General features: G+C 40.6%; 1 protein-coding gene and 1 long non-coding RNA gene across 9 annotated transcripts in view; one reads left to right on the forward strand and one right to left on the reverse strand.

Annotated features, from left to right (window-relative positions):
* LOC136381537 (uncharacterized) overlaps window positions 1-24,622 on the reverse strand; it is a 389,650-nt gene that overhangs the window by 75,770 nt on the left and 289,258 nt on the right. The gene's annotated exons all lie outside the window — the stretch shown is intronic.
* Window positions 1-24,622, forward strand: part of LOC136380925 (myosin-binding protein C, cardiac-type-like) — a 50,002-nt gene that overhangs the window by 17,532 nt on the left and 7,848 nt on the right. For 3 of the 8 annotated variants that reach the window (XM_066349192.1, XM_066349198.1, XM_066349199.1), the window contains exons 4-10: window positions 535-664; window positions 9,333-9,424; window positions 10,860-10,954; window positions 14,838-15,047; window positions 15,259-15,336; window positions 15,433-15,459; window positions 16,595-16,726. In XM_066349192.1, the coding sequence (XP_066205289.1) occupies window positions 10,927-10,954; window positions 14,838-15,047; window positions 15,259-15,336; window positions 15,433-15,459; window positions 16,595-16,726 (475 nt within the window). In that variant the 5' untranslated portion in view covers window positions 535-664; window positions 9,333-9,424; window positions 10,860-10,926. Of the gene's footprint in view, window positions 1-534; window positions 665-9,332; window positions 9,425-10,639; window positions 10,767-10,859; window positions 10,955-14,837; window positions 15,048-15,258; window positions 15,337-15,432; window positions 15,460-16,594; window positions 16,727-24,622 lie in introns of all 8 variants that reach the window. The other 5 variants (XM_066349193.1, XM_066349196.1, XM_066349194.1 and 2 more) reach the window with 4 other exon arrangements.

Below are 24,622 nucleotides of genomic sequence, written 5' to 3' on the forward strand. Positions count from 1 at the left end.
AAGAGAGAGACAGAGAGGAAGGAGGGGGCGGGGGTGGAGAAGCAAATGGGCGCTTCTCCTATGTGCCCTGGCCGGGAATCGAACCCGGGTCCCCCCGCACGCCAGGCCGACGCTCTACCGCTGAGCCAACCGGCCAGGGCCGTTGAAAATTTATTAAAGAATTATCTTATGCCTTGTACCTGGTGGGGATTCCTAGTAGTCTGGAAACTTTTCTATTGAAGCTTTTGAACAGTAACTTTAAAGGATAATAAAAAAATAAAACAAAAACAAATTCATAGAAACAGAGGCCAAGGTGATGTTTACCAGAAGGGAGGGGACGGGTAAAATGGTGATGGTAAATGTAACTAATAATATGATAAGTTTGCACATGACAAATGAGTACTTGAATTAATAGAGTGATCACATTGTAAGGTATAAAAATGTTTCATCACTATGTTGTACATATGAAACTAATATAACAATTACAAGATTATATACTAACTATATTTAAAAATTTTTAAAGAATATAGCATTTCTGCAAATTTTAAATTACAGGTGCTCTAAGAGTCTTCTGCCAATAATTAATATTATTCCATCAGAAGGAGTAATTCTATTTGAGGGGCTAACTGTTCTCAATATGTGCTGTACACCCACCACAGCAGAAAAATTGGATACAGTAGCAAAGGTATGTTTATGTATGTGTGCCCTGCACCATATAAATGTCTATGTGGTTTTGTTTGGTTGTTTAAGGTATTTGTAATAGAAAGTCTGATGGTATAAAATGTTGTAAACATGTCTGTTTTTAAAATAGTTATGATTTTTTTTTAATAAAAATGAGTTTTAATGCTATATTAAAAATATACAGTGTGTCCGTAAAGTCATGGTGCACTTTTGACTGGTCACAGGAAAGCAACAAAAGACGATAGAAATGTAAAATCTGCACCAAGTAAAAGGAAAATCCTCCTAGTTTCTGTAGGATGATGTGGCAGCATGTGCGCATTCGCAGATGATAATGTAACACCGTGTATACAGTGGAGGAGCCCACGACCATGCCAGTTGAGATGTGGATGGTACAGAGGAAAGTTCAGTGTGCTCTGTGGCTCGCTAAATTCGAATCCGTGACCAAAGTGCAATGTGAATATTGCCGTGTTTATAATGAAGCACCACCAGATAGGAATAACATTACTCAGTGGGATAAGCAGTTGAAAGAAACCGGCAGTTTGGTGGAGAAACCCCGTTCTGGTTAGGTCATCAGTCAGTGACAAGTCTGTAGAGGCTCTACGGGATAGCTACCTAAGGAGCCCTAAAAAATCTGTGTGTGAGCCCACATCCAACTGCACTGAATAGATAATGAAACTGGGAAAGTTTTCCTTTTATTTAGTGCAGATTTCACATTTCTATCTTCTTTTGTTGCTTTCCTGTGACTGATCAAATGTGCACCATGACTTTACGGATGCACTCTATTTTAAAAATCTCTATCATTTTTCCAGTAATTGAGTTAGCTTTAATAAAGTGCAAATTTTAGCAATCTGAAAGAAAAGCAACCTTACCTATATTATCTATTATAAAAATGGTTAGCACAACATGACAGAGGATTTGTAGAAAATGTTTTTGGTAAAAGTTGGTAATGGACAATTTTACTAAATTGAAATGAATACCTTTCATCAATATAAGTCATTTTTCATGTGAAATCCAAATTATATTTGGCATCTCTAACTTGTGACAAGCCCTCACTAGTCACAGAGTAAAGGATTATTTTTCATGGCATTAATTAAATAACTTAGGGAAAAATAATCAATTTTAGATCGCTAATTCTGAATAGCTTAGTGACTATATGAATTATAGACAAATTCTATATGACATTCATACCTATATTTTATAGCACACACCAATGTTTTGCTATTTTATATTCTGGAAATTATATAAATGAAAAGATATTACCTTGATTTTAGGGACTTCTCTGTGTTCATTAAACAGAATTAATGGAACAAACAAGTAAGACCAGTCTGTAATAAAGTTTATGTATTATAAAATCATGAAGTAGAATACTCTTGTTCTCCAATTTGATGCTCAACTGTGTACATTTATTTACATTGAAAAATAATATGTACACTGTCAGATAAAAATGAATAGCTTTTGATATATCCTTCACATATCCTTTAGTTTTCCATAACAATTTTAAAGTAATATGTAGCTTAATGTAACAAACACCAATTTGACTGGCCCAAAATAAATAACCTGTTCTTCTATAGAGAAATATTTATTGAAAGATGTTTTATAAATTATATATTGTGGTATATGGCCTGAGATTTGGGCAGAAGTTTTTTTACATAATATTCTGAAAAAATAAAAAAAATATGGCCACTAAAGTACAGATTTTGCTAAAAGATTCATTTTTACTGTATTTTAGAGTGTGCTATTTTTACACAGCTTACCTTTTTCATAGTGTAATACAATGTAATTTGTTCATTCATTCATTCATTCAATACAGTCTCTGTCAAAGACTCTAGGATGCAAAGTCAAACAAGGAATTACACAACTAAATTTATTTTTAAATTGATTTTATAGAGGGGAGGAGAGAGAAAAAAGGGGTGAGGAGGAGTAGGATGCATCAACTCATAGTACATGCTTCTCATATGTGCCTTGACTGGGCATCTTGGTCTTTCGAACTGGCGACCTCAGCTTTCCAGGTTGACACTTTATCCACTGCACCACCACAGGTCAGGCACAACTAATTTTGTGTTTCACTGTCTTAATTTTTCTGGAAACAATTGAGTGTTCAGGTAGTCCTTAGTTCAAGTTTCACTGCTGCTTGCTTTTAAGTTTTGTTAACCTCAAGAAAAAAGACAAATTACTTGGCCTTAGTTTTTTCTCTCTTGGAAATTAAGGTATTAATAGTAGTAACCTCATAGAATACTGAGGGTTAAAAAGGAGATAATGAATTAGAGCTCCATATTTTGGTCCATATACTCAGAAAATTTTTAGCTGTTCTCATTATAGGTCATTGTGGATATTAGTGTCTTTCTATGGAAAGAAGTACATATGTATTCATTTCCTGTTTGTTTTAATTTTAATAATCCATTGAAATTAGGTTAAATACAAAAAGGCCACAGAGAGTTTGAGACACTTAATGTCAGTTCAAACGGGGTAGAATTCTGCAAATTAACATGCTGTCAGCTGGTCCCATTGCATTGAAGGTAACTAAGATTTGAACACTCACTCTTTTTAGAAAACATCAATTCTTCATAATATGAAAAGCGATGACAACTGCCAGATTAAATTTTGTGACATTTATAATATGATATGATTATTTAATTACAAGATGTTACATAAATGCTAGGTAACGTCTTTCAGAGGTATACGAGTATATTTTAATGTGTATTTCTACAGAGTTTTATATTTTTCCTAAATATTAGATTGCTGTGTATCATGCAGAGAATATAGATCAGGGGTCCCCAAACTACAGCCCTGTGGGCCCATTTGGCCCCCATGGAGGCCAATTATCCGACCCCTGCTAACTTCCGGAAGGGGCACCTCTTTCATTGGTGGTTAGTGAGAGGAGCACAAGATGCACTCTGCATCCTGTGCTCCTGGAGTGCACTATGTGGTGGCGCCACACAAGTGCAGCATCGCTCACATACAGTACTACTTCTGGGTGACATGGGACGCACTGCACGTCACAGCTATGAAGCACGTCATATGATACTTACACAAGAGTTTTCTTTCGGAGTGGAGTTGCTGAGACAGTGAGTGTGTGCATGTTTGATTCACATAAGGTAATTTCCATATTTTATTTTTTGAGTTTCTATTGAGCCACATTCCATTGCTCTAATACATTGTATTGTAAGACTTAATGTTTGCAATCTATGGGATATAAAAATGACATCTCGCTGTGGTTTCAATTTGCATTTTCCGAATTACAATTTATACTTTACTTTTTTCTCTGTACCCTGATAAAAATTTTGTTCTATGATTTATAGAGTGCACACACGCGATGTCTTTTTTTTTTTTCTTTTTGGCCAGCCTTTCAGGAATTAGATCTGGTTTATCTACCCAGAGAAACTTAACCTGATCCTTCAAAGCAGACCCATATGCCCTTCTATTGTGACACTTATAACATGTTACAAACATCTTCAACTTTGGGAATATCTTTATTCTAGCGATTGCCACATTATTTTTATTATACACGCACTTTTCTTTTTCTCCCTCAACAAGACCCCAGCACCTAGCACCACTTTGGTGCTTAACGAAATTGAGCAGAAATTAATGAGGCTGCTTGTTGCCTCACGTAGGCCTCACTGCTCATCTGCACTTCAATGGCATCACCATAATTCTAGGGTGGACTTTAAGTTATAATTTTCTTAACTTTATTTTTCTCAGTTTGGAAGGCATTAAAAATCCACATAGACCAGGGGTCGGAAACCTATGGCTTGTGAGCAAGATGTGGCACTTTTGATGGCTGCATCCAGCTTGCAGACAAATCTTTAATAAAAAAAAAAATAATAACGTTAAAAATATAAAACATTCTCATGTATTACAATCCATTTATTTCCTACTGCTCACGTTCATGTTGCGGATGGCTGGAGCCAATCACAGCTGTCCTCTGGGACAACACCAAATTTTTATTGGATAATGCATAACATACACGAGTTGTTGTATGACTTTCACATAATTACATTTTAAAATATGTGGCGTTCATGGCTCTCTCATCCAAAAAGTTTCCCGATCCCTGACAAAGACTGACAGATACAGGTATTGATATACTTACAACCTGTGCAACTTATGACAGTTTGACTTTATGACCACAGTTGCTAGCCACAACTGCTCTGCTTCTGGCAGCGCAGCGTTACCCAGCAGGGCGCACGACACTGCGGACCAGCTTCCGGCAGCACTACCATCTTCGCGTGCACCATTCCAACTGTTATCCCAGACTCAGTAGGGCAGTTTGTGTTTTGTGTCTTGGATATATATTTTGATATGTTTTGCAATTGGGAAAATGTTTCCTATGGTATTTTTTACACCTGTATTTTGTATTTTTGTATGCACCTGTATTTTGTAATTTTGTATGTTTTGCAAATATTAAGCCAGTTAAACTGGTAACGCAGTATTTTACTTAAACCTGACAAATGTAAAAATAAGAAACAAAATGGTGTAGATATGATACAAATGGCATAAAATGAACAAAGAAAATTATGATATATAACAATAATAAAAAATATGATAAAATATGACTTAAAGATTTTTATAACATCATTTCACAGTACTGTACATATAGCCTACTGAACTTACGACCAAATCACGTTACGACTGGTCTGTCGGAACCAATCATGATCGTAAGTCGAGCGCTAGCTATATTAAGCTAGCTTCCTCAAGACTATGGTAACTCCCTGTAGTATCCGAATGATTTTCCCATTGCTATGGTGTCTCTTCTTATACAATACTGCATGTGCATTGAGACTTTTACTACTTTATTCCCACTTCCTAAATTAATTTGTGGCAGGCTTTCATGATATAGTCCAACTAAGTAATTTATAGGACTTTTTACATTGATATTTATTAATATTTACTAATTTTGTTGGATTTTAAACACAGCTGCCTAGTTGCCTTTAAAAACACTATTCTAGTATCACTAGGTACTGTCAGAAATATTATATATGTAATATGTGTGTGGCATTGATTGTGTATCTTAGTAACAATTAGGAAATTTTATCCCACTGAGCAAATGGACTCAGCCAGAATGGGATAAGAATAATTATTTTTTGCATATAGAACGCTTCAAACTTTCATTACCCGTTTAGGATTTTACAAATTTTACCCTGTACAACTAGATTGATATTTGAAGTGAAAAAAGAAAAGAGGGACAAATGTCTGGTGACAGAAAATGATTTGACTTTTGGTTAAGGGCACACAACACAATCAACAGTTCAAATGCTATAGAAATGTTTACCTGAAACCTATGTACTCTTATTGATCAATGTCACCCTGTTAAATTTAATTTTCTAAATAAAATTTTTTAAAAAGAATTGACAAGTGATAGAGCTTGCTGAAATATAAAGTGATAGGGTGAGAATGAGGCTAGGTGAGGCTGGACTATAAGGTTGGGGAAAGTCATGGTGAACTTTGTGAACACTGGTAGTGAGCTTATACATTCTCCTGTATGTGGAAGAGAATCATCAGATTTTAAGACATGAAACGATGTGGTCAGATTTTCAATGAGTTTAATTGTGACTTAGTTTTGGAGGGGAGAACTGGAGAAGGTCAGAATCTAGAAATGAACAGTGATGAGTTACTGACTTCATAGAATTACAGTAAAGATAAGAAGTGAAGAAAGAGGAAGGATGAATGGAATTTGGTAACTGATTACATGTTAGGAGGTGGGAGGAATGGAAATGTGACTAATTTTTATAAAGTACTGTAGTTAATATTTCTGTTGAGCATAACTACAAATTTTCACTGAGGTATAATTTACATATAACATTATGTTAGTTTCAAGTGTACAATATATATTTGTATATATTGAAAAGTGATTACCACTGTCTTGTTAATATCTGTCTCCAATCATAGTTATATTTTTTCTTATGAGAACTTTTAAGATCTCTCTTACAGTATAATTTTTAGTTTATATTGTTCTCATACATTACTTTCTAATTATTATTTTTTTTAATTTTAGGACATGTTTAACTTTAGACTTTCATTTTTAGTAAAAAAACAAAGGTATAGCACGTGTTAGAGTGGAAGTTAGTCTACAAAAATGTCAATATTTTTCAGTGGAGTTTAAAGACAAATCAGGTATATATTTATACTATAATGATATTCTGATAAAAAGTAATACAGTTTAAGCTGCTCAAAGTTATAATGTTAAAAATATTGTAAGTCAAGGGAAATTATTCTTAACTATTTTTAATGATTCAATGCATGTTTTTCTTATATTCTGTAATTCATCATGATTTTATTTCTAGAAATATATCCATATTAATATAACACTTGTAATGCATGACATACAACTATACTTATTTATTTAATATAGTATGTTATATATCCTATGTATAAATACAGTAAGTGAACACAAAATTAATTTCTAGTTTCAATTGCTCATGAATTTTTTTTCTTTTTTAGCTTGTTCTGTATGTTTACTCATATAATAGGTATATTTATGATAAATTAAATTTTAAAAAGTACACACTTTTATAATTGTATTTTATATGTTTACTCTGGGGGTTGGCACATTAAGGCCTGATGGTCAAATCTGGCCTGTCACCTGTTTTTGTAAAGAAAGTTTTATTAGAGCACAGACACACTCATTTGTATTTGTTATGGTTGCATGTCTGCTATAATTGCAAAGTTGAAGAGTTATGACAGAAACCATGTATCTTGCAAAACCTAAAATATTTACAACGTGAACCTTATTTAAGTTTGTTGAGCATTGGTTTAGTCATTGCTTCTTCAGTAAATATTTGTTGAATGCCAATTATAGGCTAGATGACTACATTTTTAAGATATCCTACATTTTCTCAAGAAGTGGACAGTAAGTTTATTAGTCACGGTCTCAGCAGTAAACAGATAATTCACTAAAAGTGTTTAAATGATGAGGGTTTAATGAGGGAAGTATCTATGGTGATGGTAGCCTGGTTGAAAGAATCCAACAAGGGATGGAAGCTGCTACTCCCTCTTTGCCTGAAGGAGCAAGAGGAGGCAAGATATTGTTGGAGCCCTGTGAGTGTTGAAACTATGATAGATGGGTCAGCTTTAAGAGCTGTAGCTTTAAAGGAATGTAGCCCTTGCCAGAACTGTAGCCAAAGCAGCAAAGACAGGAGGGCATATATCTCTCAAATCCTGCCAATGTCTCCCTGTGGTTGAAACAAAGCAGAGGCAGAGGAGCAAGGGGGCCTAGCTGAATCAGCCTGTCAAGGTCAGGACAGAGCAGAACAGAGCAAAGAAAGATGGCTATTAGATCTACATGACAAGTGGAGACTGCCCCTAACAGTAGCTGGGGAGGATGATGAATCGGATTATTGTCATAAAACATGGCTGATGCTGTAAGATAGAACCAGTGAATGGTGCTAAGGGAGTATATACTAGGGAAAAGTAGCCAGGAATCAGCAAATAGAAAATATATTTTGAAGAGTTTGATGCATAGTTTGTGCCTTGGAGGAGATTTACAAGAAAAGGGGATATGTGAAAGAATGCAATTAAAAGCCTAGAAATGAGTCAGTATAGAAGGTAGTTCAGAGGGGACAAAATGGAGGGGCAAGTGAGACCCAGGTTACTAAGGGTCTTTTCTGGACTGTTACGTTAGATGTTAGGCTGCTCCATTTAAAAGATTATTTCTAGCTAATGGTGTGGTTAGGCTCACACCCTACTAATTTTCCTTTTGGGCTGGGGAAAGGAGGTGTGGGAAGAGAAAAACCAGAGATGGGGAGATCAGTTGGGTGTTGTGGTCATACACATGAAATGTGACGAGAGCCTAAACTCAGGTCGTGATAGCGATGGGAAGGTGGAGAGTACAAAGGTACTGATGATTTAGACAGGCTCTGCCTTGGTTCCTGAGTGGAAATAGATAGTAGGGAAGAGGAGCATGTCTCAAATCACTACTGGTTTTTGATACTGAAAGGTGGATGACTAGAGAGGTACAATTCATAGTTGATATAATGTAGGAGGAGCAGGTTTAGGCAAACATACTGTGTTTGAGGAGATTGTGGAATAGCCCAGAAATAATAATAGTAGGCAATCTGAAATAACTATGAAATCTATATTCATTTTTTCAAAAAAGTCTGGACGTTGAAACTTTCGTGGTTTTAACACTTTGCTGTCACTCACTGACCCATGTACTTTCATGCACCTTGTTCAGTGGATCACAGAGAGTTCTTGGTTGTTCTGCAGAACTACTTTGCAAAGTGCCTTTCTTTCCTCAATTCTGCCTTAGCCCTAGCTCAAGCCTCCCCTCTAAGCCATTGCATCACTTTTCAAATGCTTTCTCTGCCCCTATGCCTTTCTCTTCATACTTATTCCAGAGAGTGGTCTCCTAAAACAGAGATCTTATCACATCTCTTCTTAAAAATCTTTCCTGATCCTTTATTGGCCAATAACATTGTTCCTAAGATGCCTGCTGCTGATACAGTATTGGAAGTATATAAGCTGATCTCAGTAATTATTATCAATTTGTAATAAAGTCTGTATTTAAAATTGCCTGAAAATGTATCCTATTACTATAAGTATTTGAACACATAAATGCTCTTTGTTGGCAAATTAGACTTGGTTTTTCACATGATGGCTTCATGGTTAATTGATAAAGTGACTTGGAGGACAGGAAAGGGTGAGATTCATTTAGGTCTGACTCCACTTTGTCTTTCCAGCCACCTCATCCATCATAGGCTCCATCTGCTCTCTGCTGCCACCAGATCCTGTCTTGCGTGTCCTCCCAGTGGCACTGGGCTTCCCTTCTAGGGTAGGTCCTCTTCTTTCTTTGCTGCCTGAGATCTTACCTTCTCTTTTAAATAAGCTCCAACCTACTCTGTCCTATGAGTCAATAATCCCATTCTCTACCCTGTCCAGTTGTTTGGAATTGTTTTTAAATCTTTTCTCCTTCAGGACATTGTTTAAATTATAGCACTAAATGTTTTATTATAGCACTAATCAATTTCCGCCTTGTGTCAGAAGGGGCTGTGTACCTGTTTGTCTCCCCTTGTCCATTGTGAGCTGCATGGGGTTAAGGGCTACATTTGAACTTTTTGTGTACTATTAGAGTTGTCCAGTTAATGCGCATACATTATATACACTCAAATACTTACTGAAGCTATCTTAGATTATTGCATTTTATGAACTACATGTTTATATACACTGCTCACAAAAATTAGGGGATATTTTATAGCTTCATATTTACTTGGAAATATCCCCTAATTTTTGTGAGCAGTATACATTCCAAATATATTTATGAATATTAATTTACTTATCCATTTTGTTATGTCTTCTGTGTTCTAGACCTACATCTGTTCTAGATGGATATTCTTTGCTCTGTAATATGTACATCTTTTTCCATATTGCTGACAATATGTTATTAATATAAACTTTAATGGGTTTTTTGTTCATGTCTTTAATGATTTTTGCATTATCAAGGTGAGTAAAACTGAGTAGGATGAAGGAGATGGAATGAATAAGTTATTAAAGTTTATTTCCAAATAGGGATAATAGAAATTATTATTTCTTGGCATGATCTGAAAATTTTAGGGAGATAAAAGAATTTAAAATTGGTTAGATGAGGACAGTGGTTCTACTCTATCGCGATCTTTCAGGAAATTGTTAGAAGTTAATTTAAATGGTTATACTTTTTGAACCTGAATTTTGCATTATTGTTGAACAACTGTGTCTGTATCTTCACCCAGTGCTTTTGTACAATTTTGTCAAGAGTTTTCTTGTATAAAATTGTGTTTCTCTTCTTTGTGGACTCTTTAAGGCATCAGAGGAGGTCAGAGTATTCCCTGCCCCATCTTCACTGGAAAAGGTGTCTCCCAATGTTCCTGGACCTAAGAGTCAGTCAGTCACATAATCTTACCCTTTATTCCTCTCTACATTCATCTGAATAGGATTATGATGTGCTTCTTAAACTTTGCAGGATTTAAAAAAATGGGTTTACTGTTTGTTTTGCTTATTGCATGTATATCAGCTCCGTGTTTGGATATCAGGTTTGCAGATTTCAATTTTGGTGTTAGAGCGATACTTTAACCCAGCAACCTGACACAGCCCTGCACAGATATTTTTGCTACTACTTTTTGATTGTTATGAACACATTGGTGAGTTTTCTGAGTGCTTCATTTCCTCATTTAAGAATGGTGTTATCCGTATGTTTCTGGCTTCTTTCACATGTACTTTTCCTTGTCTTATAGGAAAACACACAGATCCTGAACAACCTGGTGTGTATTTTTTAGAGGTAGAAAACCAGACATCCATGTAATGCGGCATAACATTTTCTCCCAAAGAAGTAAGTTCAAATTTCCATTACTGATATTACTGGAGAATGATGGAGATATAGATAATCATAAGCAAGAAGCTATCAAAGATCACATAAGTTCTTTTTGTAGTTGGTCATTTTCTCACTTGTGAGCATGCCTGGATTTACCCTTTAATTCAGTAAAATGATTGCTAGAGGTGTCTGGCTTATACTCACAGTGTCTCAAGTTGTGTGCAGGGCACACACAAGGAACCTATAGTTCTGTTGTCCCAGTTATGCTGTCTAGAAAATTCAAGATTTGACATGTATATGAAGGAGTGGGAAGTTAAGGCTAATCCTGTAATCACTTACATTTGATCCAGTGTGTCCTTTGTAGTTATATTTAAGTGGAGTTTGCTAAATGCTCTTTGAATCACTAATTGAAATTGTTATAGATTTGCTGTGAAGATTTAGGAGAGGTGGCTCTGATATTTTTTTATAGTGTTCCTTGATGTTTAATGATTTAAAAACCACAACAACAGTAGCAAACAAACAAACAATCAAAGAAAACATCTTTCCTAGAATGTGCCCAGGGGAAAAGAGGACCACTGGCAAAACTTCAGGGGATATCTCTGCTATATTTTTGCTTCAGAGGTTGTGCAACAGAAGTACTGATGAGAGAGCTTCTCTCTACTTGTGATATGTTGAGGCGTGTTGGTACATCTTTCCAAACAAGAATCAAGCTTATTTATGGCAATTAGGATATAATACTATGTCAAACTTTTTTGTATTCCAACTTAAGCAGCATGATGCCTTGTATCCAATAGATCTAGAACAGAATGAACTAAGTGAAAATAATTAATAACTCAAAAAGAAAGGATTTGAATATTAAGTGCTATTTTTAATAATTCACTTTCATTAATGGTACTAAATTACAGTTTACTGAAATTGAAATTTTATATTAGGAGAGTGATAGCTATTATTTCCCTTTCAGGTAGAAAAAGTAAAGAAAATCTGAGGACATTTTGAGATTTAAGAAAATGCTAGGGATTAGTTTTGCCTTCTTAAGTACAATACGTTAGTTGGGATCTGTTCTGTGGGTGTTGTACACATGTGATTCCCATGGAATGATATTGTCTACAGAGTTCACTCTTGTGTATGTTCTAGTTTTAGACAAGCATAAAGGATGAGGTAGCAAAGGCAACTTTTATGACATTAAAGAAAATTAAATTTTAGTATCTTATACACAACATTAAGTGTACTAAGATGTACACTATACTATATTCAGTTCCCGTAGGTTTGGTGTAAAGAAATTATTTATTTATATTAATGAACAGTGATATTTAGGTAGATACTGTTTAGCAGGTTTTTCAAGATAAGAAAGAACATGTTTGCTTCTTTTGAAAGTCATCTTACAAATATTTTTCTTTGGCCTAATTTAGGCTATCAGATGTCAGAATACAAATGTTCTTTAGATTTTCTTTTAACCATTTCAACAAGGATTTTAAAGTGCACAAAATATTGTTGAAATATTACAATTATTTATTGACTAATACAGTCTCTAATTTGTCTTTCTGATTTAGACAAAAAGCATAATTTAATTTTATTTGAAGAGATTTAGAGGAGGTTTCTCTTAATTTTTGCAGTATTCTAGATTCTTTCAAAGCATACTTAACTTTCGCACAAACCAACCAATTGCAAGTTTTGTCAGCATCAAGTTATATTGTAATCTTTCATGTCAATGATAATGTCTTCCTCATTGTTAAAGTAGATAGCTAAAATTAGATGGGAAGTTTAGAAAAGCAGAAAGAAAATATAAACAAATAAATTATAACACTTTACAGTGATCCCTGGGTTATATTTTGGGATAGTTCTGTTTGACTCTCCTTCCTTCTGATTACCTATATATATATATATATATATATATTATTTTTTTTTTTTTTTTTTTTTTCACTTTTCTGAAGCTGGAAACAGGGAGAGACAGTCAGACAGACTCCCGCATGCGCCCGACCGGGATCCACCCGGCACACCCACCATGGGGCGACGCTCTGCCCACTAGGGGGCGATGCTCTGCCCATCCTGGGCGTCGCCATGTTGCGACCAGAGCCACTCTAGCGCCTGGGGCAGAGGCCACAGAGCCATCCCCAGCGCCCGGGCCATGTTTGCTCCAATGGAGCCTTGGCTGCGGGAGGGGAAGAGAGAGACAGAGAGGAAAGTGCGGCGGAGGGGTGGAGAAGCAAATGGGCCCTTCTCCTGTGTGCCCTGGCCGGGAATCGAACCCGGGTCCTCCACACGCTAGGCCAACGCTCTACCGCTGAGCCAACCGGCCAGGGCCTTGATTACCTATATTTCTATAGCTGTAATTGTAATGAAATTCTTTGTTGGGGCACCTTAGTTGTTCATTGATTGCTTTCTTATATGTGCCTTGGTGTTTAGGGGTTGGCTACAGCGAAGTGTGTGACCCCTTGCTCAAGCCAGCGAAGTTGGGATCATGTTTATAATCCCACGCTCAAGCCAGCTCACTCCTTGTTAAGCTGGGTAGCCCATACTAAAACCAGGCAACCTCGGGGTTTTAAACCAGGGTCTTCTGTGTCCCAGGACAAAGCTCTATGTGTCAGTGGATAAAGCGTTGACCTGGATCCCTGAGGTCACCAGTTTAAAACCCTGGGCTTGCCTGGTCAAGGCCCATATGGGAGTTGATGCTTCCTCCTCCTCCCCATTTCCCCCTCACTCTCTGTCTCTCCTCTTCAAAATGAATAAATAAATAGAAATAGTTTTTATAAAACCATAAGGTCAAAACTTAAAAAGAAACCATTTATCTTTTTAAAAATAATGCACATTTCACTATAATTCTGCCAAATAAAAGCTCACCAGGGTGCATATGACATCTAAGGTGGTCATGATGCTGTGCCACATAGTCTAGATTTCCAGATAAAATTTTACGTAAATTTTCAGGCATTCTCCTACTAAGCACCCCTGCAGTGCTCAGTTGTAGTCTCCTTCTTGAACACCCACAGGTGATTACATAGCATGTTTCAGAACTCTTAAAAATGAATCTTCTGGACCCTGGCCGGTTGGCTCAGTGGTAGGGTGTCGGCCTGGAGTGCGGAAGTCCCGGGTTTGATTCCCGGCCAGGGCACACAGGAGAAGCGCCCATCTGCTTCTCCACCCCTCCCCCTTTCCTTCCTCTCTGTCTCTCTCTTCCTCTCCTGCAGTCAAGGCTCCATTGGAGCAAAGATGGCCCGGGTGCTGGGGATGGCTCCATGGCCTCTGCCTCAGGCGCTAGAGTGGCTCTGGTCGCAACAGAGCGACACCCCGGAGGGGCAGAGCATCGCCCCCTGGTGGGCGTGCCAGGTGGATCCCGGTCGGGTGAATGCGGGAGTTTGTCTGACTGCCTCCCTGTTTCCAGCTTCAGAAAAATACAAAAAAAAAAAGAAAAAAAAGAATCTTCTGAAATTTAAAAGTGCACATTTTTATTGAATTTGAAATTACTTACTTCACAAAGAAAGTTATACATGTCAAATAGTAAGCAATTCCAGATCTTATATAGCAAAATTATTTTACAGAAGAATTTCATAAAAAAATAAAGAGTAAAGTTAAATTTATGTGTTTTTATTTTGAACTTACCATTTTTACTAATATTTTTAAAGTATCATTTTACTTTTAGGTTATAAGCACCCTTGACAATTGCCTTCCTGTAAATATTTTAAGGACTTTCAAGGGCTTCTTTATACTTTGCTACATTAACATTAATCCTAGACGAATACATTTAAGTGTTGGGTTAATTTTTTTGTTTGTTTCCGATATAAAGGAAGTGCATGATCTTTTTGTTTTATATTTTTAGCTATTTTCCAATTCTCCAAAAGATGGGGAAACATGGTGAGAGAAATTTTCTATATAGTCTTAACTGTGGCTCTCTTTGTACTTAAAACAGCTGAACCAATTCAGTTTACAAAGTGTATACAGAACATTGTGGTGAGCGAGCATCAATCTGCCACCTTTGAGTGTGAAGTGCCCTTAGATGATGCCATTGTTACATGGTATAAAGGACCAACAGAATTGATTGAGAGCCAGAAATACAACTCTAGGAATGATGGTCGCTGCCACTATATGACCATCCATAATGTGACCCCAGATGAGGAAGGTAATTTATTTGACAGTGTCTTTGTGAATATATAATGTAAAACCTGTCTGTTTTATATATATATGTCTACCTGTTCATACCTAAACTCTGTAATTGTACACAGAATTGTTTTTTTAGGAAAGAGAAGTATAAAAAATACATACTATATCTATATAAAGAAGTGTTGACAAATATATCAGAAAACAAAAAGTTTGCTGATTTTTTTCCTTAGGTGTCTATTCAGTAATCACTCGACTGGAGCCAAGAGGAGAAGCGAGAAGCACAGCAGAGCCGTACTTGACAACTAAAGGTCAGAACACACCCCATTAAGGCCACATTGCGGTCTTTGGAACAAAATACCCTGCTGAGACAATTCTAAATATAAAAATGATATTTTCTTTTGCAGAAATCAAATTTGAGATGAAGCCTCCTGGTAAGTTTATTTTTAAAAAATCAATCCTTGCTAACAATACATTCAGTATAATTTTATACATAAATACATCAAACCAAAATGTATAGAAATATCTTTTTTTCCAGTAAATATTTTTTAGGGAAGTAATAAAATGTTAAACTTTGAGAGTATGTGACATTTGAGATAAGGTCTCATTCAACTGATATCTAGGATTATAACAAGTGGTATGGCTGTAGAACAAATATTTTCACAGAGAATAAACTTGCCTATATATGGTTTGTGTCTGTACATTAGGTTCTGCTGTTGGAAAAACCTAACAATAAGACACAGCTTATTTATTAGTTGTCTAATAAATATGTCTCTTTTCAGTCCCTTTATGCTTATAATTAAATGTCCCTTTTCAGGCCCTGGCCGGTTGGCTCAGCGGTAGAGCGTCGGCCTGGCGTGCAGGGGACCCGGGTTCTATTCCCGGCCAGGGCACATAGGAGAAGCGCCCATTTGCTTCTCCACCCCCCCCCCCCCTTCCTCTCTGTCTCTCTCTTCCCCTCCCGCAGCCGAGGCTCCATTGGAGCAAAGATGGCCCGGGCGCTGGGGATGGCTCCTTGGCATCTGCCCCAGGCGCTAGAGTGGCTCTAGTCGCGGCAGAGCGACGCCCCGGAGGGGCAGAGCATCGCCCCCTGGTGGGCAGAGCGTCGCCCCTGGTGGGCGTGCCGGGTGGATCCCGGTCGGGCGCATGCGGGAGTCTGTCTGACTGTCTCTCCCCATTTCCAGCTTCAGAAAAATACAAAAAAAAAAAATGTCCCTTTCCAGAGTTACCATCTCTACCATGCCTATCAGAGAAGTACCAACAAAAGGTAAGATTCAGGACCAAAACACCTGGGCTTAGGGCAACACTGTACTAACACTAAGAAATTACCAATGCCCAAACATAGCAGAGAGTCAGAACAGATTCTTTTGTGTTGTGCTCATCACTATGTAACTAAATATCAAAGCAAAAGAGTAGTGATAATTATAAATATGTTATTTTTATTTTATCTGATTGATGAATTGGTACTATAACACTTTTGAAGAACTGAAAGAAAATCATGAGACTGTTATGCTTCACACAAAATAGGAAATTAAGCCATATAACTGGTGTTGGCATTTATTTTTTCAGAAATCAAAATGTTCAGCTCCCGTCCTATCAGAAACAGTGCCGTGTTGCAATTTGGATGCCAATTTATACCTTCAACCCATACAAGATTTTGCTCCTTAGTAAATGAACAGCATTTGGAAGGGAACATTACAGGTAAGATGTTCATCTGTATTAGTACTATAAAGAACAAATCATTAGTGTCCCTTCTTCCATTAAAGCACAGAGCAAACTTAAAATATCTTTAAACCCTACTGTAGGCATTAGCACTGTCTGTAACAACCACAGTATACAAACGATCAAAAGTGACCATACATATTAACCCTTTCTTTCAGTTCTTGACAAACACCAACAGAATCAGCACTCAAATGTACTGTAGTATTTACTAGAGTTACACAGTTGTCTGCTCTTCAGGAGAAGCAGCGCTTGGCAACACTTTGATACTCATTAGGAATTGAGATAGTACTCAGTTTTGTTACCCAGCAATGTACATACACCATCTGTGCTTAGCCTCTCAAACTGAATGAAATTGTGAGGTTTTAAATAACTTTGTATAGTTCTCGTAAGAACTTGTACAAAGATCACTTCAGGTAGAGATTTGCAGTTGATATGTCTCTGTGGCAATGTCATAAACTAGGTCTTAGTCTCATTAGTAGTTGGGGATTGTTAGCATTTGCAGGCTCCAACAATGGGAGAGTCCATTTTCCCGGAGCTTCTTTCCTAGTTTCTCCTTCCTGAATTAGCAGCCTGATATGATCCACCTATGAGGTTGCCACTGCCACTGCCTGGAAGTTAAGAGGCAGTCTATCCCCACTCAGCGCCAGGTTCTGGGTAAGGCTCTGTCAGTCAGAGCGGCCAGGGTAATCAGACAGGGCTGGAAGCCAATTGCTCCCAAGGTGTCTTTCTTGAGCCTCCAGGTATGTCCAGTATGCCCCAGCACTATGTGGTACCACTCTCCCCAGGCTTTTTGCACTTTGTAACCTGTATTGGCTGGGTAGAAGATGCCCTAGTCGCTGCTTGCAGAACAGGAGGTCTTAAAAGCTTCCAAGTCCCTCTTTTTAGTGCACAGCCCTGAGTATGAAAGCTCTGCCAATCAGAGCCACCAATTTAAGCAGATAGCAGATGTGTTGACTTCTGTTCCATTTCTCAGGTATATCTAGTTAAATTTGCCTTAGCATTTTGTGGGATTGTTCTCTGCAAGGTTCTTCCTTGTTAAAAAGCCTACAGAATAGCCTGTCTAACTTCTGCAATGTTCTCCGAGGTTTACTCCAAAGGAATGTGTTTTACATCCTGTATCAGCTAACTGGAAGTTGCCCCTGCCCCTACATGCAGAGCAAGAGGCAGTAAAAAATAATGACGTTTCTTGTCTTAGATCACTGATCTGAGAGAGACCTTGTCAACTAGAGCCACGTAAGCCAGTTGGGCGGTGAGCAGACTTGTGGGTTAAGCAAATTTCAGCATTTGGGTCCAGAGATCTGCTTCAGAGACACTCTGCAACTGCCTGTGTGCCCCTCCCCCTAGCGCTTTTGTATTTTTTCCATCCTGGAATGTCAGCCTGAATGGCTGGTTTAGGCACCCTGCCCGCAGGAAGAAGTCCAAGTGTAGGGAAATTCTCTTTTGTGCACTCCCCACACGCTGTTGCTGGGGGAGCAGGGACCACACCAAGACTGGTAGCAGCCCATGCAGAAGCCTCTGACCATGTCCCTCTCTCCAGGAACACGGGCACCCACACCCGGGGTGCCAAGAGGAACCTCTCACACACTGTTCGCACTCGCCTACCAGGATATCGGGGGTAATGGCAGCCGCCGCTCACCCGCCTTGCTGGGGTCTATGCAGGCGTTAGCTCACATGGGCCAGGCCCCTGCAGGCACACTCTTTACTTGGCTTGAATGTCTGTGCTGCAGCCCGGCTCCCTCCACGCTCCCAGCGCCCAGTCTCTCTCAGTTCCAAGTAAAAGCAGCCCTTGCTCAGGTTAGTGAGGAAAGCAAGGGTTCCGTTCTCTGTCTTACTTCCTTCAGGGTTGATTATATATCTAGCCAACTTTTTGCCCAATCATAACTTCTTGTTCAGTGTGTGGGACTTCCAGACGCTCCAGGGATAGATTTTTCTGTCTCTGGTTGTAGAACTTGTTGAAATTTTGGGGCGAGGTATCGGAAGCGCTCCTCACGCGCCATGTTTCTGACGTCACCCCAGAGTTATATGACTATAGTCTCATTTTACACAATGTCCCATTTTATTTATGAAAAAATGGAGGCACAGAGAGATTAAATGCTCCACCCAAGGTCACAATATGCAGAGTAATGATCTAAACTCAGGAAGTCTGGTTTGAAACATCTGAACTCCAACCATGGCACCAAGCTTATGGCCTCAGATTTTTTCTGAGCCCCTAAATGTGAGACTCGCCACGGGGTTCTTTTCAGCATCTGCTCTATTGCCTTCAGTCCAGTAATTCTGGAGCCAGGATTCCAACACAGTCCCCTTAAATAAAAATAAGGGGGGGGGGGCATCAGTGTTGGCATACAAATGTTTTTCAGGCCCCCAGGCAATGTAAGTAGCAGTCAGAGGCCCAGATGCTGACCTTTGACAAAATTATCAGCTTCAAGCCCCACTAAACATCCCTGGAATCTGGATCATGTTCCAGGCTATGGACTCACAATCTAAAGTGGAATTTTTCATCTGGTCCCAGGTGTCCTCCCATGGTACGACCAAGGCTCACATTCACCACCTTTATCCTCCCTGAAGACAAAAGTATCTACTGTGAGCCACACATCATGGCCACCTAGACACTTAAAACATTTCCCACCATTCTTCTTGGTGAGGCTGTGCCTTACACCTTTACTCTTCCCTACGGGGTATTTTAGAAAAACAGCCCTTGCTGGAGGCAGATGGATAAGGTAGTTAGACCAGTAACCGTTTAAGAACAGTCCAAGTGTGAACAAGTGCTTGGAGGATGCAGAGTGTCAACTTCAGAGGCATCTGGGAGTCATGAGTGACTGAGCTGACTGATGTGGGATGAGCTTGAAAGAAGGCCTGCCTAGGCCTGCCTCCAAAACCAAATGAAAGGGAAAAAACTTTTGCAGGCTACAACACCTGAGCATCCTTGGAAAAGTACCGGTCACTTGCCACTCAAACACACACACATTCGCGTGCGCGCGCGCACGCACGCACACACACACACACACACAGAATGTTAGCCACTTGCGGCACCTCAGCCATAGATAGGCCTTTCAGAACCTCCAACAGTCACTGCTCCAGCCTTGCCTCCAGTGTCCCATGAACCAACTGTCCATGCCTGAGCAAGGGAACGCCTAGTTAGCTCTAGTCACATCAAGGGGTCTTTTTCCACTTCCTTTTCCAATCACACTCACCTGCACCTGCTGCAGGAGTACACCTGGTTGGATTCATCCAGCAGCCATGCATGCTCTGCCTCCAGCTTTAGCAGATGAATCTGCAGCTCCCTGGCCAGTGATGGGCAGCCACAGTCTCAGGTAGACACAGGTGCAGGGCAGCAGAAGCAGCAGCCCAGCCTGGTTAGCTCAGAATCCCACACCACCCTCTGGGCCCAGAAAAGCTCTTCAGGCTGCACTCAGCGTGGTGCCCAGGACTGCAGTTCTGCCTTTGCCAAGGTCCTCACGCCACTCAAAGCACCAAAAGCAGCATCTCGGAGGGCCATGCTTCCCAGCAGTCATCCACCTTGCTGCCTGCCTAGCTGGGCATCTGCACTGGCCAGCACATGTGGGAGATGAGACCTGGCTGAGCAGGAGACAGGGATACGTGGCCCGGGACCGGCCTGGAGTGGAAAGGAGGGGGACGCTCATCTCTTAGGAATGCCGTGTAGCTCCATCCGGTGCTCATTGCCGCAGAGGTCCCCGTCAGAGTCTGTTGTGCACTGCTGCTCAGGGTTGTGGACCTGACACCAAAGCTGGAACACAGCTCCTCCATGAAGACACTAAAACTGAAGCTAGACCAGGATCCTGTGTGCAATCGGCTAAACCCTACCCGGCTGATTAGGCAACATGACAACTCGAGATCCTTGCAGAAGGTTCCTTGCCAGACAGCCACTACCTTACCTGTAAGATGGGAAAAGTGCCACCTTCCCAAGCACAGTGCCAGAACATATCCATTCCAGAGTTTCACTGAGTGGGAGTCTTGATTAAAGTCCTACCAGATTTAGGAGAACTCTCAGCTGTCTAGAGTGGGGCAATTTCCCTGTCCCCCTTTTTGACCCAGCAAGCTCAGCCTCCTACAATGTAAGCCTAAGAAATTTAAGTGCCTTCTACATCAGGATAGGGCTGGAATTTGAGCCCCTTCAACTCCAAACTTTCAGTGTCAGGTGTATTATCCCATGTAATGTTGGTATGGGGAATTGTCCCAGTTTGACAGAAAAAGTAACCCAGAGAAACTAACACTACACAATCATAGAGCTTAGAACTGAGAGGGGCAAAAAGCTAAACTCCTGGCCCACCGACTGCATACACTGCTGTTCCCGCCAGTGAGCAATGGGGAGAAGGTAACGGGTACAGCCAGCTCCAGAGTTCACATTTGCTTCTGCAGCTAACATGGCCTTGTGTCCTCAGCTAATTCACTTAAATTAAGTCTCTGAGTTCAGCTCAGTTCTTCAGTTTTACAAAGGCAGGGGTAGGAAAGGGAGATGTTTGTACCTACCTTGTGAAATGATTGGAATAGATGCACATAAAGGGTTCAAGGGCTGGCACACCATACTAGTTTACTACATTCAGTACTTTGAGTTGATAAATATGACCATGGATACTAATGGGGTTTTCAGAGCCCTATATAAACACAGTTTCAACTGGACCCATCTAGTCATTTATTCATTCCACAGGCATTTATTGATCCTTTACTCTGTGCCAAAGAGGGGGGCTTTCTGCCTCCAGGAGCTCACACAGGAGGAGACAGAGGCAGCATAGTGCTCACATAGCAATCAATGCACTTTCTCAGTACGGCATTGAAGTTAGTCAGAATTTCACAGGCAGTTTTAAGCCTTGGAAGTCAGATTCTGGGTCTCTCCTGAGATTAAAGTTCCTTGACTCCTATGTTTCTAACATGTTTTGTGTCTAATTCCAACTCAAGGAGGCCACTGACTTTGACCTTGACCCTGTGTCCTATGCCCCCAGGCTGCTTCTTCCTATGGGCAGTCTTGAGAGAGAAAAGGAGTTAGCACAGAGCAGCTTCCCAGGAAGTAGTAGCCAGACCAGGACGTGGCTGACATGAGGCAGTGGGAAAGTATGGAAGTCCTGCGCCTTGTGTGAGGTGCCCAATGGCTGCCACAATGCCTTAGGGCCAATTCCCCATGTGAGGGTTGTGCTTACCTCTGTACCTAGGGCCCTGCTGTGGCTGTCCAGTCCAAGTCTCTTGAACCAGTCCCAAGTCCTACGCTGTGCCACTGCAACCTTGGGTGCTATGTGGAGGTACATCCGGTGAGCATATGTCCACTGCAAAGAATAGGGTCTGGGACAGGAAAAACCTGTCACCTCCAATCTCACTCACCATCACTTACAGGACTGCTGCCTGTTGGGAAGCTGCTGGAAGAGGCAGGTGCCTCGGCGGTTTTACCTCCCATTGGCTTGAAACCTGTTATCTCTCCCACTGAGCCAATGAGTTTGGCCAGCACCTCGGAGCCTAAACCAATTTGTATAATGGTTAGCTTTCTAGGCTTAACCCCAAGCCTCCAACAAGATTAAGCAGCGACTCAGGGGAATGAGGTGAAAAATCCATGCGATTTCTTTGTATATATATGACTTACCTGTGCAATCATCCCACCCAAATCCTGCTCCAGAGAGTGTCCCATGACTAACCGTCCTGCAGACCACAGACAGAACACAACTTTGAGTTCCACACACTTATATGAGACATTCAGGGGAAGTCCAGTTGTTGGGCTCAGACAATGTTTACGGCTGGTGAGGCTCATAGATGTGTTCTCAATGCTGGAACTCTCGGCTGAGTTAGGAGTTGCCTTCTCTTTTCCCAGATGTCTAAAGTGTTATAGGCAAAGCCCTGCTGCGTGAGCCTGGAAGCAGTGCTGGCAGAGCAGGGCTGTGATGAGCATGGCCCCTTACTCAAGACAAAGGACATCAAAGTGCAGCTGGGAGTAGAGGCCAGAGGGCTGGAAAGTGTAGGCCCTAGTGGCCAAAGCAGCGTATCCTAGTTCCTTGTGCTGTAATGCACACTGTGCGCACAAGAAGGCCCCTTATTCTCCATCATAGTTGGTTTGTATGAACCCATATTCCACTGATTTCCCCAGAAAAGCCACAGCTGCCCTGATGACGGCCCACCTCACTGCTTGCGGGTACTGACAAGGATCTCTGGCACCTGGCTTTATATCAGGATGCTAGCAGGTCTCTCATGGGGCCTCCATCATGTTCAACACCACCACGGTGTTCTGGTGCTACAGCACCGAGTTGGAGCTCCGAAGCAGAGCCTGCAGGATCTCTAGCCAGTGTGTGGTCTGTAGGAAATAGGGTAGTGTGAACACTGAGAAACAGGCTGAACCCTGGCAGGGGCACACCCACACACCCTGGACTCCCCTTACCAACCACTACCACTGCTGAGTGAGTCCTGGCCCACCTCCACTCCCTCACAGAGTAGAGGGACTGACCACTTGGGGAAAGTGAGCATGGCCAGGCCCCCAGCAGCCACCTAGCACAGCAGCTAATTCTCTTCCCCACTGTACAGCAGCTGCAGCCAGGCATTGCCCTTGGCTTCAAAGACTGTTCTCATTCCTGTGACCAGATAACAAAGGACATGAGGTCACCTGGGGAAAAGCCCTTCCAGGGGCTCATGGCAAAGTTACACATGCCCTCTGTGGCTGTGTGACAGATCAGCTCATGGTCTTTGAACATGTAGACCTCAATCTAGGGCACAACCCTCTCCTTTAGAATCTCTTGCCTGCAGAACCAAGGTTGGCAGTGTTGGCACCATCAGAGCCTCCACCACCATGTTCTCATTCAAGCCAGCCCTGGGCTGAGAATTTCCCTGGGGAATATTTAAACACCCTCTTGCTCTAGGTGTGAGCACCAGTTGTTTTGAGACTTCTGACCAAGCCTTAGAAATGACATAAAACCATGAAAAATGGTCTGAACTAGAACTTAGCACACAATGCTGGTGGTGATGGTGATGCTAACACATACAATTTGAGCACTTCCCCTGACCCAGCACTTAGACTGACTTTATCTTCCACACAACCCCGTCTGAAGCTGCAGGTGTGACTATTATGAGCAGTTTGTAGATGAGAAAACCAAGGCTGAGGAGTGAGTTTGCAGTGAATGTCACAATTAGTAGTAATAGCTAATGTGCATTGATTGGGCACATGTCTGAGAGCCAGGCACCTCTGTACTAAGTACTTTTACATGTATTTTCTCATTTCGTTCTCACCACAATTACATGAGATAGGTATTATAACCCTCCTATTTCACAGAGGGGAAAACTGAGGTATGGAGAGATTAAGTAATTTGCTTGAGGTTACACACTAGTAACCAGAGAAACCAGGATTCAAACACAGGCCGTATGACTCTAGAAATTGCACTATTATTGTTAGGTAAATTGTTCTCATGGAATGGTCCCCTCAGCTGAATGATACATCTGAGAGCAATGACCAAAAGTGCTTTTTAAACTGTAAAGTACATCAATAGGAAGAATATAAACCTTAATACCATGCCCAGGTCTCACATCTCAAGAAACATTATTGGAGCCTCTCACTGATCCCTGCCAGGTTCATTCAAGCCAAGAGCACCTCAAATTTTTGAAGGACTGAGAAGTTGGGGTGCAACAGAGTCAAAAGACCAGACTACTTCACAGATCTGCGCAGTGCACTCTACTAGTCAAGACTACACATCGTAGTCCTCACCAACCCTACTGATTCTGCAGGTGGCAGTCCATGCAAACAGAAGGCTGCCTTCCCTATTTCAGAGCTCAACAAAGCCATTTCCTGTTGGTCCTAAGAAGAAGCCGCAGCCCAGAGCAGAGGCCATCAGAACCCAGTGATGGGTGGAAGAGAGGCCAGGGCTGGAGCAGGAAGACATACACCCTCCTCCC

The sequence above is a fragment of the Saccopteryx leptura genome, chromosome 9 (assembly GCF_036850995.1).
Source record: "Saccopteryx leptura isolate mSacLep1 chromosome 9, mSacLep1_pri_phased_curated, whole genome shotgun sequence".
NCBI classification, from domain to species: Eukaryota; Metazoa; Chordata; class Mammalia; order Chiroptera; family Emballonuridae; genus Saccopteryx; species Saccopteryx leptura.